The sequence below is a fragment of the Excalfactoria chinensis genome, chromosome 1, assembly GCF_039878825.1.
Source record: "Excalfactoria chinensis isolate bCotChi1 chromosome 1, bCotChi1.hap2, whole genome shotgun sequence".
Taxonomy (NCBI): Eukaryota; Metazoa; Chordata; class Aves; order Galliformes; family Phasianidae; genus Excalfactoria; species Excalfactoria chinensis.
The window spans coordinates 50,553,041-50,566,809 of NC_092825.1; the positions used below are offsets into that span (position 1 = coordinate 50,553,041).

The 13,769-nt window shown below is 44.1% G+C and overlaps 1 protein-coding gene across 2 annotated transcripts; it reads right to left on the reverse strand.

Moving 5' to 3' along the window:
- Window positions 1-32: 32 nt before the first annotated feature.
- On the reverse strand, window positions 33-13,469 carry PWP1 (PWP1 homolog, endonuclein). 2 transcript variants are annotated; one of them, XM_072334978.1, is made up of 15 exons: window positions 13,358-13,469; window positions 13,211-13,269; window positions 11,912-12,096; window positions 11,437-11,522; window positions 10,346-10,442; window positions 9,708-9,818; window positions 8,941-9,071; window positions 8,045-8,118; window positions 6,300-6,396; window positions 5,340-5,401; window positions 4,516-4,627; window positions 3,941-4,031; window positions 2,722-2,843; window positions 2,159-2,264; window positions 33-1,477 (listed from the first exon to the last, which is right to left on the reverse strand). In XM_072334978.1, exons 1-15 carry the CDS (start codon window positions 13,421-13,423, stop codon window positions 1,362-1,364), a joined length of 1,515 nt encoding a protein of 504 aa, XP_072191079.1. In that variant the 5' UTR covers window positions 13,424-13,469; the 3' UTR covers window positions 33-1,361. The 2 variants fall into 2 exon arrangements, with proteins under 2 accessions (XP_072191079.1, XP_072191087.1); XM_072334986.1 differs by lacking the exon at window positions 11,912-12,096 and having other exon boundaries at window positions 13,358-13,448.
- Between the last annotated feature and the right edge of the window lie 300 nt (window positions 13,470-13,769).

Sequence of the window (13,769 nt, forward strand, 5' to 3'; positions counted from 1 at the left end):
AGTAATTACAGAGGCAAAGAAACAACTACCCTCAAGGAGTTTAACATGAAGCATTTATTTCAAATGAAAGCTTGGAAAAGCTTGCAGCTTTTCAGTGCAGAGCACATGACCAGAGGTGGCTGTGGTGCTTTCACCTTCTTCAGATTCATAAGCCCATTCACTGGGGCCTGGCAGAATGGGGCAGAAATGTTTGTTGGTTCCTGCAGAGCCATTCTGAACACATGGCACCAGCCTGGGAACAGCTGAACTGGAATCATAGACTCATTTATGTCGGAAAGAGCCTGCTGAAGCTGGAGTTAGAAGCAGGCACTTATTTCAAGGGTTGGGACAGAAACCTATAGCCCTACCTCCTTCCCAGGGCAGTCCATGTCAATCATTTGTCTGCTAATGGCCAGAGGAAGTTACAATGAGCTGGGGTGGAAAGCAGCACTAGCAGCTTGTAAACCGTGTGCACTGACCCCACTGTCTGTGGGCACACTTGTTTTAATACCAAGGGGTTTTGCAGCAGTAATGCCTTAATAAACACCTTGAATAAACACCTTCCAATACATGGCAAGGGAAGCGCCTCACAGGGGTTAAGAGTATCCATTTAACTTCCTCTGGCCTACAGTAAGGCAGCTGGTGCTCATTTTTAAATGTGAGGAGCCTTAATGAGGTTCCTGCTGCTATGAATCAACTGAGTGTCAACCTAACCGCTGACTTAAAGAGAACCAGGGGATAGAAACCCTCGGTCATGGTGGGACAGAGCAGAGACGTTTGTGGTTTAATTTTGGTGATCTCAAGTGATACATTTCAGGATTCTGCTCAGGGACTCAAATTTACTACCCAAGAAATATTCTTCAGATTTGAGAAAAAAAAAACAAACAACGACTTAAATATAAAAAAAGCTAAAAATCTGTATTAGAATTTTAGTCAATCCAGTCTCAAATTAAGCAGACGTTATCTGACTATTTACAGCTGCCATTTCAGCCAGCATCTGTCTGACGCTACGCAACTGCTGGCTGAAGTGTTGTTCCTTAACACCATTCGGAGATATTCACCTTCTTTGCAGTATTGGACAAACCTCTGACAGCAGCAGAATGTTTTTCTGGTGACCATTTCATCTTGTATATCAACTCCGCACCCAGCAGCCCCTAATTCAAGGATCGTAAACTCAAGCATATGGAAGTGATTTGGTCTTTTGAAGCTGGTGAGAGAGGCAGAACTCGCAGCCTTTTATGTCCATGTTTCTTTGAGATAAAGAAGCCTGCAGTCTGCACAACATGAGTCACTCCCACGAACAGTCTCCAAAGAGGGGAACTGCTAGAATATACCTGAGCTGTAGTCCCTTCAGTTACTTTGACTTTGTGAGGTTCGGTCCATCATGATTCCATTGCCGTCTCTGAACTGTTGCTGCTACTACCAGCCAAGGAGCTGCAAGTCGCAGAGTTTGCGCCAGCCAGAACAAGTCTCTCTCTGTTTCCAAAAACTTCATTCACTGCAACACAGGTAAGGGATTGCCTACATGTTACTTCCCCAGAGACAAAAGCACTGCAGCAAGTACAGCAAGGCAAATACAACAGAATGCAAATCCTCACCTGATGCAGTTTCAAAGCCTTCCCCATTACCCAGAGCAGGGAGCTGTAAGCTTATATGTCAGAACAATCTGTTTCCCCGTGTACGATAATTGAATTACAAGTCACGGTATTTCTCCCCCGGTGAATCTCTAGATGTTTCCCTGTGTGTAATTTCCTTACTGAAGCACTGTGAAATGGATGAGTTTTGTAGAGCAAAACAGTTTAAATTATTTATTACTGGTTTTCGTCCCTCTGGGTTTTATCGAGCTCTCATAAGCCTCAAAAAATTCACACCATTTAGCTACATGCAACTGAGACAACTGATCAAAACCAGCCCTTACTTCTGTGCAGTGCTTGTTTACAGCAGGAACATTAAGAAAAAAGGAAGACTGTGAGAAATGAGGTATTGTATTTCAGTTGCAAGAAAATAAGCTGTGGCAAATACAGCTCTCCAAGATGAAAGAAAAAGAAGATATGTTTAAGCTGGTAGTGTGAAAACGTTCAGTCTTTGGGTATTTGTTTAAACATGTCACACTCCGAGCTGAATATACAGATACACCCTGGGGGCAGAGCCTCAAGATCCCAGAAAATGAGCATGTTACCTGCAGAAATGCTGCTTATATCCCAGACACGCAGACCTTCTCGCTCTCCTCCAAAGGCAAAAACAAATGGGAAGTCAGGGCAACAAGCTGCGCAGAAGAGAACACCCTGGGAAGGAGGGAGAAAGTGTCTTTTGGTGTTTTTCTTTCCCTTAAATATCATCTTAAAATGATTTTATCATCTAAAAATACTTTTGCCAGGCAAGTTATAACAAATGTAAGCTCTTTGTTTCTTGGAACTTGACTTTGCGTCCCTACAAAATCATTGGAAGAGCTGTTAATCACATTTAGGAAGTCATATTCATTCTGAAGCTCAAAGACGCATGCTGGAGAACTAATCGTTCTACTGCAGAACACTTGATCTGACATCCAGGCTTCAAGGCAGCCTGCCAACTATATCTTGAACTGAATATTGTAATGAGGAACGTTTTACCCAGAGTACACAGATGTGGGTTTTTTGTTGTTGTTTCTTAAAGACATCCCACAGAACAAGACTTAAATTAGAAAACAGATTCAGCAGTTTTATATACACCTTCTTGGAAGCAAGAAATGTAATCAAAGATTACCATTTTCATATCCCTGGAATGGATTAGACTTGGTTTGCCTCCCAGGATATCCCAGATTTTCACGTGTTTGTCAGCAGATGATGTCACGAGGCACCCTTTGACCTGACTGCTTAGTTGTAGCCCTGGAAGATACGAACGCATCATTGTAAGAGCATCAATCTATCACCATTTCAGAGATAAGAATACACTTAGAGTGAAAGCAGAACAAACCTAATATTCCTCGCACACTAAACTCAGTTCCAACAAAACAAAGCAAAAAGTTAATGACAGCTTTGCGCTACCACCGCTCCCTACAGCGACAGAAGAGCCTTTTGAGAGCAAACTTCATGTAGGCCTATTTTGTCTATCAGTGTAATGACAGTAACAGCAACCGCAGAGCTGCAGTTGTGCTTCTCACTTGACATAATCAATTCGGCTTCCCCAGATAGTTTTCTTCATTCAACTCCATCTCTTCAGTGATCTGCAATGACGGGACATACTGACATCTCATTCTGAGCACATAATCAGGTGCTTCCTTTAAGTTGCTTTTTAGAAGTTTCTAGGCTGGTCAAATAATTTAAGGAGTCTAAAGCAAAGCGTGAAAACCTTCCCATGTGCCGTATCTAAGTCACCATCAGAGTGAAGTGCCAGCATAAAATATTACAGATACAGAAGTTCTAGTTGATAGTCCCGGACCAGATTCCATAGTTTTTGTCCTTTCTCACCCCAAAAAGCAAAGGGAACATATCCTAGATGAACAAGCCTGTTTTGAAATGCTTATTTTTCATGATATTCACTGAGACGAGTTCACTGTTGTTAAAATACTTTGCTTACAATGGTTTTAAACAAAAAGAGTGGAGATTTAGATATTAGGAATTGTATCATTCAGAGGGCGGTGAGGCACTGGCACAGGATACCCAGAGAAGCTGTGGGTGCCCCATCCCTGGAGGTTCAAGCCCAGGTTGGATGGGGCCCTGGGCAGCCTGAGCTGGGGGGTGGCAGCCCTGCCCATGGCACGGGGTAGGACTGGGTGGGCTTTAAGGTTTCCTACAACTCAAGCCATCCCGGGATTCTGTGGTTCTCAGCAGAGACTGTTTCATGGATCAGCTACTTACTATTACTATGCACTAGTTTATCTTTTCGTTAAGCAAGGAATCACCACCACCTCAGCCATATCAGCTGAAGATATCTTCCAGATAAGCCCTACCAGCGGGGCAAACACAACACATGCGTCATTTACCTGATACTTCTTCGTCATGAGCCTTCAGAGTAAACAGTGGCTTATCAGAGCGAGCATCCAGGCAGTACACAAAGCCATCCTCTGTGCTTGCCTAAGGAAACCACAATACTTTGAAAACAAACCGCCATAGTCATTTGTTTAAAAATGTTCTATGGAGTAACACCCATTCTCTATCAAACCCCTGTCATCTGAGACAGACTCAAACTGCTTCTTATCTAGACACGTTCCCCTGTACACATTTCTTCACCTCCAAAGTCAGACTTCATACATCTGTAGCTTGAATTATTCCGTGTATATATGCTACGCTGCAGTGACATGTGTGGAAATCTTAACTGTATACAGATTTCTTTAACTGCATTTTGTATTGACTATGGCTGCACTACTGAGCTCAGACATTATGCTCAGCACTAAAACACTGAGTTTCTCGTCTCTAAACTTGGTGCAAACTTTGGAGCTGTTTAACAGCTGCCTCACAGACCTACACAAAGTTAAGTGTAATCATACTGTGAGAAAATACAAAAGCACGGGTTAAATGAAGCAGCCAACAGGCCAAGAAGAGAAAAGCATATACTCACTAAGAAATTACAAGGTGAAAAATGATTCCAAGTTACTCTTTCAACCTGACCACTAAACCGCCAGATTCGATGGTTATCTTGTGGGCTTCTGCAGTCGTACAGCACAGCTGATCTATGGCAGAACAGACGGGAAAGGAAAAAATAAGCAAAATCATAACAGAACTCTGTGAAGTTCATTTTACCACTGGCACCTACAGAAGGTCCCTGGATGCTTTACAGGAGGAATCCACAAAGGCCATCTGCTGGTCTACAGATAGTGCACTGGTATGCAGGTGTCCAGGGAATCAAGGGGATTGCTAACAAGGGATCAGGATGCTGGTCTGAGTGACTGGATGCTTTTTTCTTGTTTTTACAGAAGGATTACGGGGGAGGAAAGTGGGCAGAATCCAGCTCCCAACAACATGGGGTTTTTCTTCACCAACGTGGCAAGTATGTAACAAAAGCCAGACAACATAAAGCCCAGCCTAGTCTTATAGCTTGGAAAAGCCCAGAGGTGTTTACACAGAGATGAGCAGAGGTACATTTCTACTGCAGAAAAGACATAAAGACAAATGAAGAAGTAAATTCAGTTTGGAGCAGATGCCTGGCACAGAAAATTTCAGTCCAGATGGTTAAAATATTTGGCTAAGCTGAGAAAGACGGAAGGAAAGCTGTATTTTGGCCATGTACAAACCTGGCTAATTTACTGGAAAGAAATAACAACTTTACTCAAATCCGGCACTCTTAAAAGCAAATTAAAAGAAAACCTCAGGCAAATTAATGGGCTAAAGTTGGGCATTAATACTGGGCTAAGCATGGCATTTAAAAAAGTCACCGTGACATACTTATCGTAAGATCCAGAAATGAGGGTCTGGGTTTCAAAGGGATGAAACTGCAACGTCTGGACCTAGGTGACAGGAGATTTTATTAAAGAATAAGCATTGAGATAGAATCAGGGAATCACCAAGGTTGGAAAAGACCTCTAAGATCATCCAGCCCAATTATCTACCTATCTCCGGTACCTCCCACTAAACCACATCCCTCAGTACAACATCTAAACGTTTTCTGAAGACAGAACACATACACAGGGACTGCCTTTGGATAAACACTGCACACAATAAAAGCCCCAAAACAAACAAAAACCCAACAACACCTCCCCCTAACAACTCCTATGAAGTGTTCCGATATTCAGATGTCTCTTAAGTGAACTGAATCACATACCTCCATTCTGCCCCAAGTGTTAAAAATGTAAGATGAAGAAGTAAAAGAACAACACAATCATGAGTTTGTCAAAGGCACTGACTTTGCTAAAAGCAAAACAAAGTTATAGCTATGAAGAACTAACTTCCACATTCTAATTACAAGATTAATTCATTTCCCAATTATCCATCACTATGGAATTTTGGTACTGCTTACTTTAAACCTTTCTTACCTAGAACAAACTATAGGCAATACTCATTGTTTCGTTAAGCAAAGCTTAGTTTGATCTATGCTCAGAGACCTGTTTTTTGAAGCTTCATAGCAGCACTATTAGATCCCCAACCTCCTGGGCTTTTACACAACAACAAAACCAGGAAACTGCTATAGGTCTCCCATGATTTTCTAATGGATAAGTTAATTAACACTTTGAAACCAGTGTTGTCTGCAAAAACAACCGATTCAGAAACATAAAGAATTCTGCACAGTTGGTTGGAAAACCACAGAGCTGCTGCTGTAAAGTGTTCAGCGCTGAGCAGCTACACAGAAACTGCAGTGTTTTCTTCTCTGTGCTTTACACTGAAATAAACACATTCATTATTACGTACCTTGTCTGTGTGCAGTGTCAGGCTGGCTGCCGGTTTGCCCACAGACATATCCCACAAAATCACAGTGCTGTCAGCAGAAGCACTTGCCAAAACATTCCTGATAATAAGCCAAAAGATCAGGTTTAAAAAAAAAAAAGTCTTAGAGACAAAACCTAATAATGGTCAGAAATCCTACACATGCAGAAAATCTGATGTGGAGATCAAGTATCATAGAATCACGAATGGCTTGGGCTGAAAGGGACCTCAAAGCCCACCTGGTGTCAACCCCTTGCCAAGGACAGGGCTGCCCCCCATTAGCTCAGGCTGCCCAGGGCCCCATCCAACCTGGCCTTGAGCATCTCCAGGGATGGGGCACTCACAAGTACACTGGTCTATAGAGTTACAAGTAAAGATCTGCTAGCATTTTCTCCCCACAACGCTTAAAAATATAATTTACCAGAAGGCTTCCTGAGCAAAACAGTGAGAAAGGCTTGGAGCACTTCCCTCTGTTTGACGTGAAGATGGTATTTTTCAGCATTAATGCAACTTCAGTCTGTAGGCATATGCTTGCAGCCAAGAGCCAGACAAATCTATTCTTAACAAAAAACCCAGCTCTCCAGTATCTGAGCGTTTATACAACTAACAAAGACCCAACACCATACAGCCTTTATTTCCTGAAAACCAGCATCACAGAGTTCATAACCCAGCATATTACTGCACTGTACACTGAAGACACTTTAACTCTTGTAGCTGTAATTTTGTGACTTATCTCTATCACAAGACAATCGCCTCTAAGTAATATGAAAGTTACGTCTGAGTCAGACTGATGGAACGATACCACACTGTGCGTGTGCATCATTCAAGATCAACAGACAACACACTGCGAGAGCACAACTTCTGCATGTTTATTGAATATCTATGAGGGTGCTTCCTCCTTGGGTGCCTAGATAACAAGGAGCTTTAAGTAAAGGCTGACACCTGCTGATCAGAGAATGCAGAACTGATTGCGTGAGTCTTCAGAGAATTTGACAGCAGGAAAAATAAAAATAAATACATAAATCTATCACTGGGACAGTTTCAAGGCCCATCCTAAGGATCCTTTAATAGTTGATTCATTATAAGCAATACCGAGTGGCTTCTTTATTCCAGCCTGCACATCATCCTTAACCTCTCCCCTTAGATGTGCCCACTTTGTGTTCCTTCAACAGCACTACTTTCTTGCTAACTCATTCAGGCAACAGTAATTCCCTCAGGTCAGAGGTGTGTCTACAGCGGTGCTATGAGGGCTTTTACAGTCTTTTCTCTTCACAGCTCTAGGGCAAAAGCCAAAGGAAAATAATACACAGCAAGGACTACCTTCAATGAAGAAGTAGTCCTCTATCTGCTCAGATGCTGTTTTAGGTCACTGACAGACTGGCCCAGACTTTGTGCTATTCCAGTTTGTCTGTCTGACTTAAATGCAGCTGCTTTATTGAATGGCTTGGAACCACCTTAGTTGTCCTGACCTCATCTGGACAACTTGGAAATAGAAGCTATCTGCAGCAGTATATAAACACTTATTTTAAAAAGTAAAGAAGAAATCTGGTGTCCCAATTTGGTTTGTCTTTTTATTTTTTACAGGGCAAACATTTTTGAGAACTGATTCATTTCAGAACTGCTTTCAAGTTCAGCACTACGCCTCAGAAGGCTCTGAATTAGTGAGTAAAGCATGCCTAAATAACTGTGCCAATGTGTACCCAAGCACTGTTGTTCAAATAGTCCTTTACCTGCTTTGTTTATTCCATGAGAGATCCATCACAGCATCAGTGTGTCCTTCCACTGCCCCTTCCTGAGATGAACCCTGCACAGGCAGATACAGCACAGACTTCAGAACATTACAGCTTCAATGGAAATCAAACAGCACAACACACTATTACGAACTCTTCAGTGCCTTCACAGACAGCTGCACTTATTAAATCATTCTTACTAGCTGCAACGAGGCTTCTGGTAGCACTTCCTCTTACCCCAGCTCTCAGACTGCTCCATCCACAGCAGGAGAGCTCACAGAACCAGGTATTTCCTTCAGGCTACAGAAGAAGAAATTTCATTTCCACCACCTAACGTGCAGCTTTTTCAGCTTCTCCCTAAACTCTCCTGGCACTTCCATCTTTTCCCCACCAACTGCACTTCTGCTCCTTTAATGACCAGCTCCTACAAATCCTAATTTTAAATGGTTAAGCTTTGAAGGCAGAGCAATGAGTGTTTCAAGCTGAAGCAGCATTTCCAAATGGGTTATCTTTAATAGCAATTCTGATACCTCAGTCACTCTCTGGACGTGCCTCTATGTACACATGCTGTATTATCTCGATGACTACTTTAAACATGCTTCAGTTTCAGATGGATAAAGCTGACAGAGGTGAATCCAAACTAGCTGTGTTTTATTAGAGTAAACCTTGTCCTTTATTGCTCAACGCCTTTTCAACTCCCTGAGTCACAGGCAAATAGCAGTTTCAGCCCCCTGTATACAACCAGGACATTATCTTCTATAACCCGTCTAGACATCATCCTTCAACACAACAGAGGGGATTAAACCTGACTACCTACACTTTCATTTTTTCCATTGCAGGACAGCAGTAAGAATATTATCCTTGCTCAAAGTTTCCTCCATTCAATCAACACTTACTTTCTTTCCTTTCTTTTTCTTCTTTTTCTCCTTTTTGCTCCCAAGAGAAAAGACAGGTTCTAAGCAGTCCACTATATCAAGGTCCCAGATATCAATAACTGGGGTCATGTTACCCACTGCAACATAATTTCCTGCACACACACAAGACAAACCAATAACAAACGCAATCACGTTCAGAGTTATAAAACAGCACCTTTGGCACCCAGCTGCTGCGTATTTCTTTAAGTAAAGTTTCTGTTTATGCACCAGAATTTTCTATCAGAACACTTTTTGGTTATTATAACTGACAAGGAGGAGTTTAGAACAGCTGAAAGCAGGCACTGCCAGAGAAATAACTGATGTGCTCTTAAGTGCACTTCCCCTTCAGTATGTGCCGCTGTTTAAATGAGCCCTATTAAAGCACCACAGGAAAAAACGTTCCTAAAAACATAAACATATATAAATGTTGCAACCGTGCTGTGCCATAGTGACTCTGAAACCCTTCACTTGCAAACGTCAAAAAACAGATTAGAGTTTGCTTTGTTCCGCTAATTAACAATAACTTCATTATTTCTCATTAAGCCAATATCTTAGTTGCACCGCTTGTTAAGCCAGCATCACTAAGGACACTTATCAAAAAGGAAAGATATTCAGTTTTTCTCTCTTAACATCTTGGGCTTATTTCTTAAGTTTCAGTGGATGGAATTACTCAGTAACGACATCATATTTACATGCTTTTCAAGTACAAACAGTTCTATTGGACAATTACAGTATCCTTTGTCGTTTACCTGATGACTCCTCAGGGTTAGGATCAAAATTCAACCACTCCAAACTCAGAGGATAAGCGGGCAAGATGATATCGTGATGTACATAAAATGAGTCTTCTTCGTGATTATAAACTGAAAAAGATGTATGTGACATCAGCGAAGAGGAAAAGCAAGCAACCAAAGTCAGCTCATCTCTGCAGAAAGAAGACATGGCACTAAATTCCAAAGGAGACCTGGAACGCCAACTTCCAATATGTTCAGAGCTCCCAAGTAGAAGCCACAGCCTCAAAGTACTAATGTTACAGCTTACAAAATCCTACAGAAGTAACTGACTCTCTCCTGTGTAATTCAGATACCAAGTGAAATATTAGCAAAATTCAGACGTTACAATGTCTTTGTTTAAAGAACCGCTCCAATATAATTGCTCTGTACCCACAATCACCATTTCCTACACGTGGGGACAGTAACGAAGGTTGAAACATTCATTTCATAGAATCAGTAAATCCAGATTCAGTAACATGGGAAATTAGGTAACAGATGAACAGTTTTCGCTTTGGAGGAAGCTGAAGACTCCAAAAAACAACCTCATCTTCTACACAGCCACATGGAAAAAAAAAACAGGAGGTTTCTCTGTAAGGCACAAATCCCACATTACTTACCATGGACCTCCAAACTACAGTAGTCTTTATCAACTCTGCCACAAAGGACCAGATTGTCGTTGGGCTTAATCAAAAAGTCCTCCTGTTCGTATTGATCCTGAACAGCAAAAAGGAGAGGCCAACACATGTTAAGCAAAGAGCGCACACGCACAACTGCACGAGTTCTAAAGGCTGAATCTGTTACAGTAAACAACCAGCGCCCTACAGCCCACCCACCCAAAAGCATCATACAGTGGTAAGTGCAGAAAGGCAGAACCAGGTTCTGTCATGGGGAGGCTGAATGTAGCTCTGAATGCTACAGAGACGGCGTTTACGTGGACGTAGTTGGATTTAGAGGAAGGTTTCATTACCACACATGAAACCACCTTTTGAGCTAAACAAGATGCAACCCATCACCGAAAAGAAAATCACCGGCAGAATCCCACTTTTGTAGCTTCATTTCCCTTTGCCTCTTCTCATGCCACGACACCCTGCACAGTGAGTACACTGAGGTGCAGCTCCTCACACTGCAGGAAGCAATTCCCGGAACATTAATACATTGTCCACATACTGGAAAATAGCTGCAGAGAAGTACTGCCTGCAGCTATACTGGCATTCAGCTGCACCAGGACAGATGTAGCCTCCATCCAGTTCTCATTGTTACTGAGGAATGGAAGGCATGCAGGGAATTTTTGTTAACGGAAAACTAGGAACTGCATATTAAAGTCAGTAGCCTTACACAGACTGCCATCCTTCATATAAACAACGCATAGGAGACCTTTAGGGCACCGCGCAGCAAGCTTTCAATAATTCCTTTTTCATTCACTCCAAGTATTTTTTGATATTTGCATTCTGTTGAGTATTGCAACTCTCTGAACGGGTCCAATTAATGCTGTACAGTACTTAACTCTTCGACAGTGATGGCAGTAAACACCAAGAACAACAACATGGCTGTATTTCTTCAAGCCACAATGCTGATTCGACACGATTACTTTGCATTTTAGTTGTTTTCTAAACTAGCCTGGGTTCATCTGTCTGGAAGGAACACTAAAATCTAACTGAATTCTGAGTTTCTGCCGTTTCAGATATTTAACATCTTTTACAGTACTTACGGTGTTTTTCAGAGTGATATAAGGATCCTGATCGTTGCTCCCATACACTGCCAGACCAGCCAAAGTCTCTCCAAGTTTGGTATCACCTACGTGGGAATTTCAGAATATTCCTCATCCGTGTCAATGATCACCCAGTCAGAAACTCCAGCACTGCCCCACGCGTGGTAAAATACCAGGATTGGGCTACATCAGCTTCATGCAGCTCCACTGCTCAGTGCTGCTCTGCTCCAATGCAGCAGCAGAGGGAGCAACAGCCCTTTTCCAACACGACCCAGTGCTGGCAGCAAGGTGCAGGACATGGAGTTATTTCACCCATTAAATCACTTTCTAAATTCAGACAAGCAAAGAATTCAAAATGTGAATTTCCAGCACTTTAAACTAAGCGCTACATGGCTTTAACGCGCTTATGTCCTAAGCACAAAAAGAAGTGAAGAAATAGCTTACAACACGTATCTGATGTTTCAGTTTCTCTTACCTCCATCTTCCTCTTCATCATACTTGTCTAAATCATACTCAGCCAGCTCATCATCAGTCAGCTTTTCAGCGCTTTCCTCCTGCTCTTCATTGTCAGGAGGCGACTCAGCCCTGTCAGCAATGGCAACATCCATGCCATCCGCTGGCTGGCCCTGATCTTCTTCATCACTGCCATCAGAGCCCTCCCTGTTTAAAGACACATCCCCTGAGCAACCCAGACAGAACGCTTCTGGGAGACCACTCAGCAGCCTGCCAGCAAGGCTTCAGCACACAGAGCCCTGGCTGCTCACACAGACTGTATTACAACCTTTATGCCAGTCACTTGGAAATCTATGCACTCCCTTCCTACCTCCCCCTGAAATACAAGTCACTGTTCTCTCAGGCTGCCTGAGAATTGTGATGAAGTCTTTTTCTTGTATATTTTCCTGACAACTATTAGCAAGCATCAAGAGGATCAAGCATCAAGAGGAGTTCTGACAAAGATGGTGAAGGGTCTGTAGGACAAGGTGTGTGAGGAGCGGCTCAGGGTGTTGGGTTAGCTCAGCACAGAGCAGAGGAGCTGATGGAGGCCTGATGGTGGCTGCAGCTCCTCACAGGGAGCGGAGGGGCAGCGCTGAGCTCTGCTCTGTGTGACAGCGACAGGGCCCGAGGGAACGGCATGGAGCTGTGCCAGGGGAGGGGCAGCTGGGGGGCAGGGACAGGGGCTGCACCACAGGGCGGTGGGCATGGCCCCAAGTGCTGGAGTTCAAGGAGTGTCTGGACAGTGCTCTCAGACGTTGGGTTTGGCTGTTGTGTGGTGCCATTTGGAGACAGGATCTGGATTCTAGCGGTTCTTACTGTCCCTTCCAACTCAGGATATTCTGTTATTCTGTAACAATGTGTGACTCCAAAAGAGTTCCTCCAAAAAATATATATATATATAAGTAAGTGTGTCTAAATCATTTCTCTCATCCTCTTCTTGTGAACAGAATTATTTCTACCTGTACTCTGTACATCTGTACGTGTCTAATTTCTCCCTTCCCTTCTTCTCCATAAGAGCGGTGCTGCAGTGGCACAGGCTGCCCAGGGAGGTGGTGCAGTCACCGTCCCTGGAGCTGTTCCAGAGCCGTGTGGATGTGGCACTGAGGGACGTGGTCAGTGGGCATGGTGGGGATGGGCCGATGTTTGGATTAAGCTGGAGGTCTTCTCCAATCTTAACAGCTCTCCCGAACACTTAAGGTGATTCCACCTCCTTCCGTCCCCCCCAGCACCCCGGGCTGCCCGCCTCCCGGCCGCCCCCCGTCCCGAGCTCCCCGCTCACTGCAGCCTGCCGCGGGCCTCCCCGACGAGCCGCCTCAACTCCTCCCGGCTGAGCTGCACCTGCGGGCGGACACACGGCGCCGTGAGGAGGGGGGAGGACCGAGGATCCCTCAGGGGGTCCCTCAGCCCCACCCCATCCCACCCCCACCTTGTCCGGCGTCTCCTTGGCAACGCCGCGGTGCACCCAAGCGGCGCACGTCACCGGGCAGCTCATGGCGGCAACACGTGCGTAGGGTTGCGGCCCACCGAGTGGGCGCACATCGAGTGACGTCAGGGGGAGGGGCTGCGCCTGCAGAGCCAGTGGGAAGAGGGAAGAGGCGGGGATTCGTGTGTGACGTCACATTTAAGTGCCGGAACTGGATGGAAGGGGGGGTTGGATGGGGTAATGGTGGTAGTTTGCTGGGGGGTCCTTTGGGGTCGAATGAAGAAGAGGCTGAATGCTGCGCATGTAAACACTTGCGTGGCCAGCTGTAATGTGGCTTTCATGTAGCTGTCGCCAATATTGAAACACAGCGCTGCACTCATATCCACTGTTTGGTCTCCGTCAGTGTTAGCGATCA

Excerpts from the sequence above, each read along its gene's own strand:
- PWP1 (XM_072334978.1), bottom strand. The coding sequence starts at position 13,423 with ATGAGCTGCCCGGTGACGTGCGCCGCTTGGGTGCACCGCGGCGTTGCC. Across the intron at positions 13,270-13,357 it reads CCAAGGAGACGCCGGACAAG|GTGCAGCTCAGCCGGGAGGA; the intron begins GTGGGGGTGGGA and ends GTCCGCCCGCAG. Across the intron at positions 11,523-11,911 it reads TGATGAAGAGGAAGATGGAG|GTGATACCAAACTTGGAGAG; the intron begins GTAAGAGAAACT and ends ATTCCCACGTAG.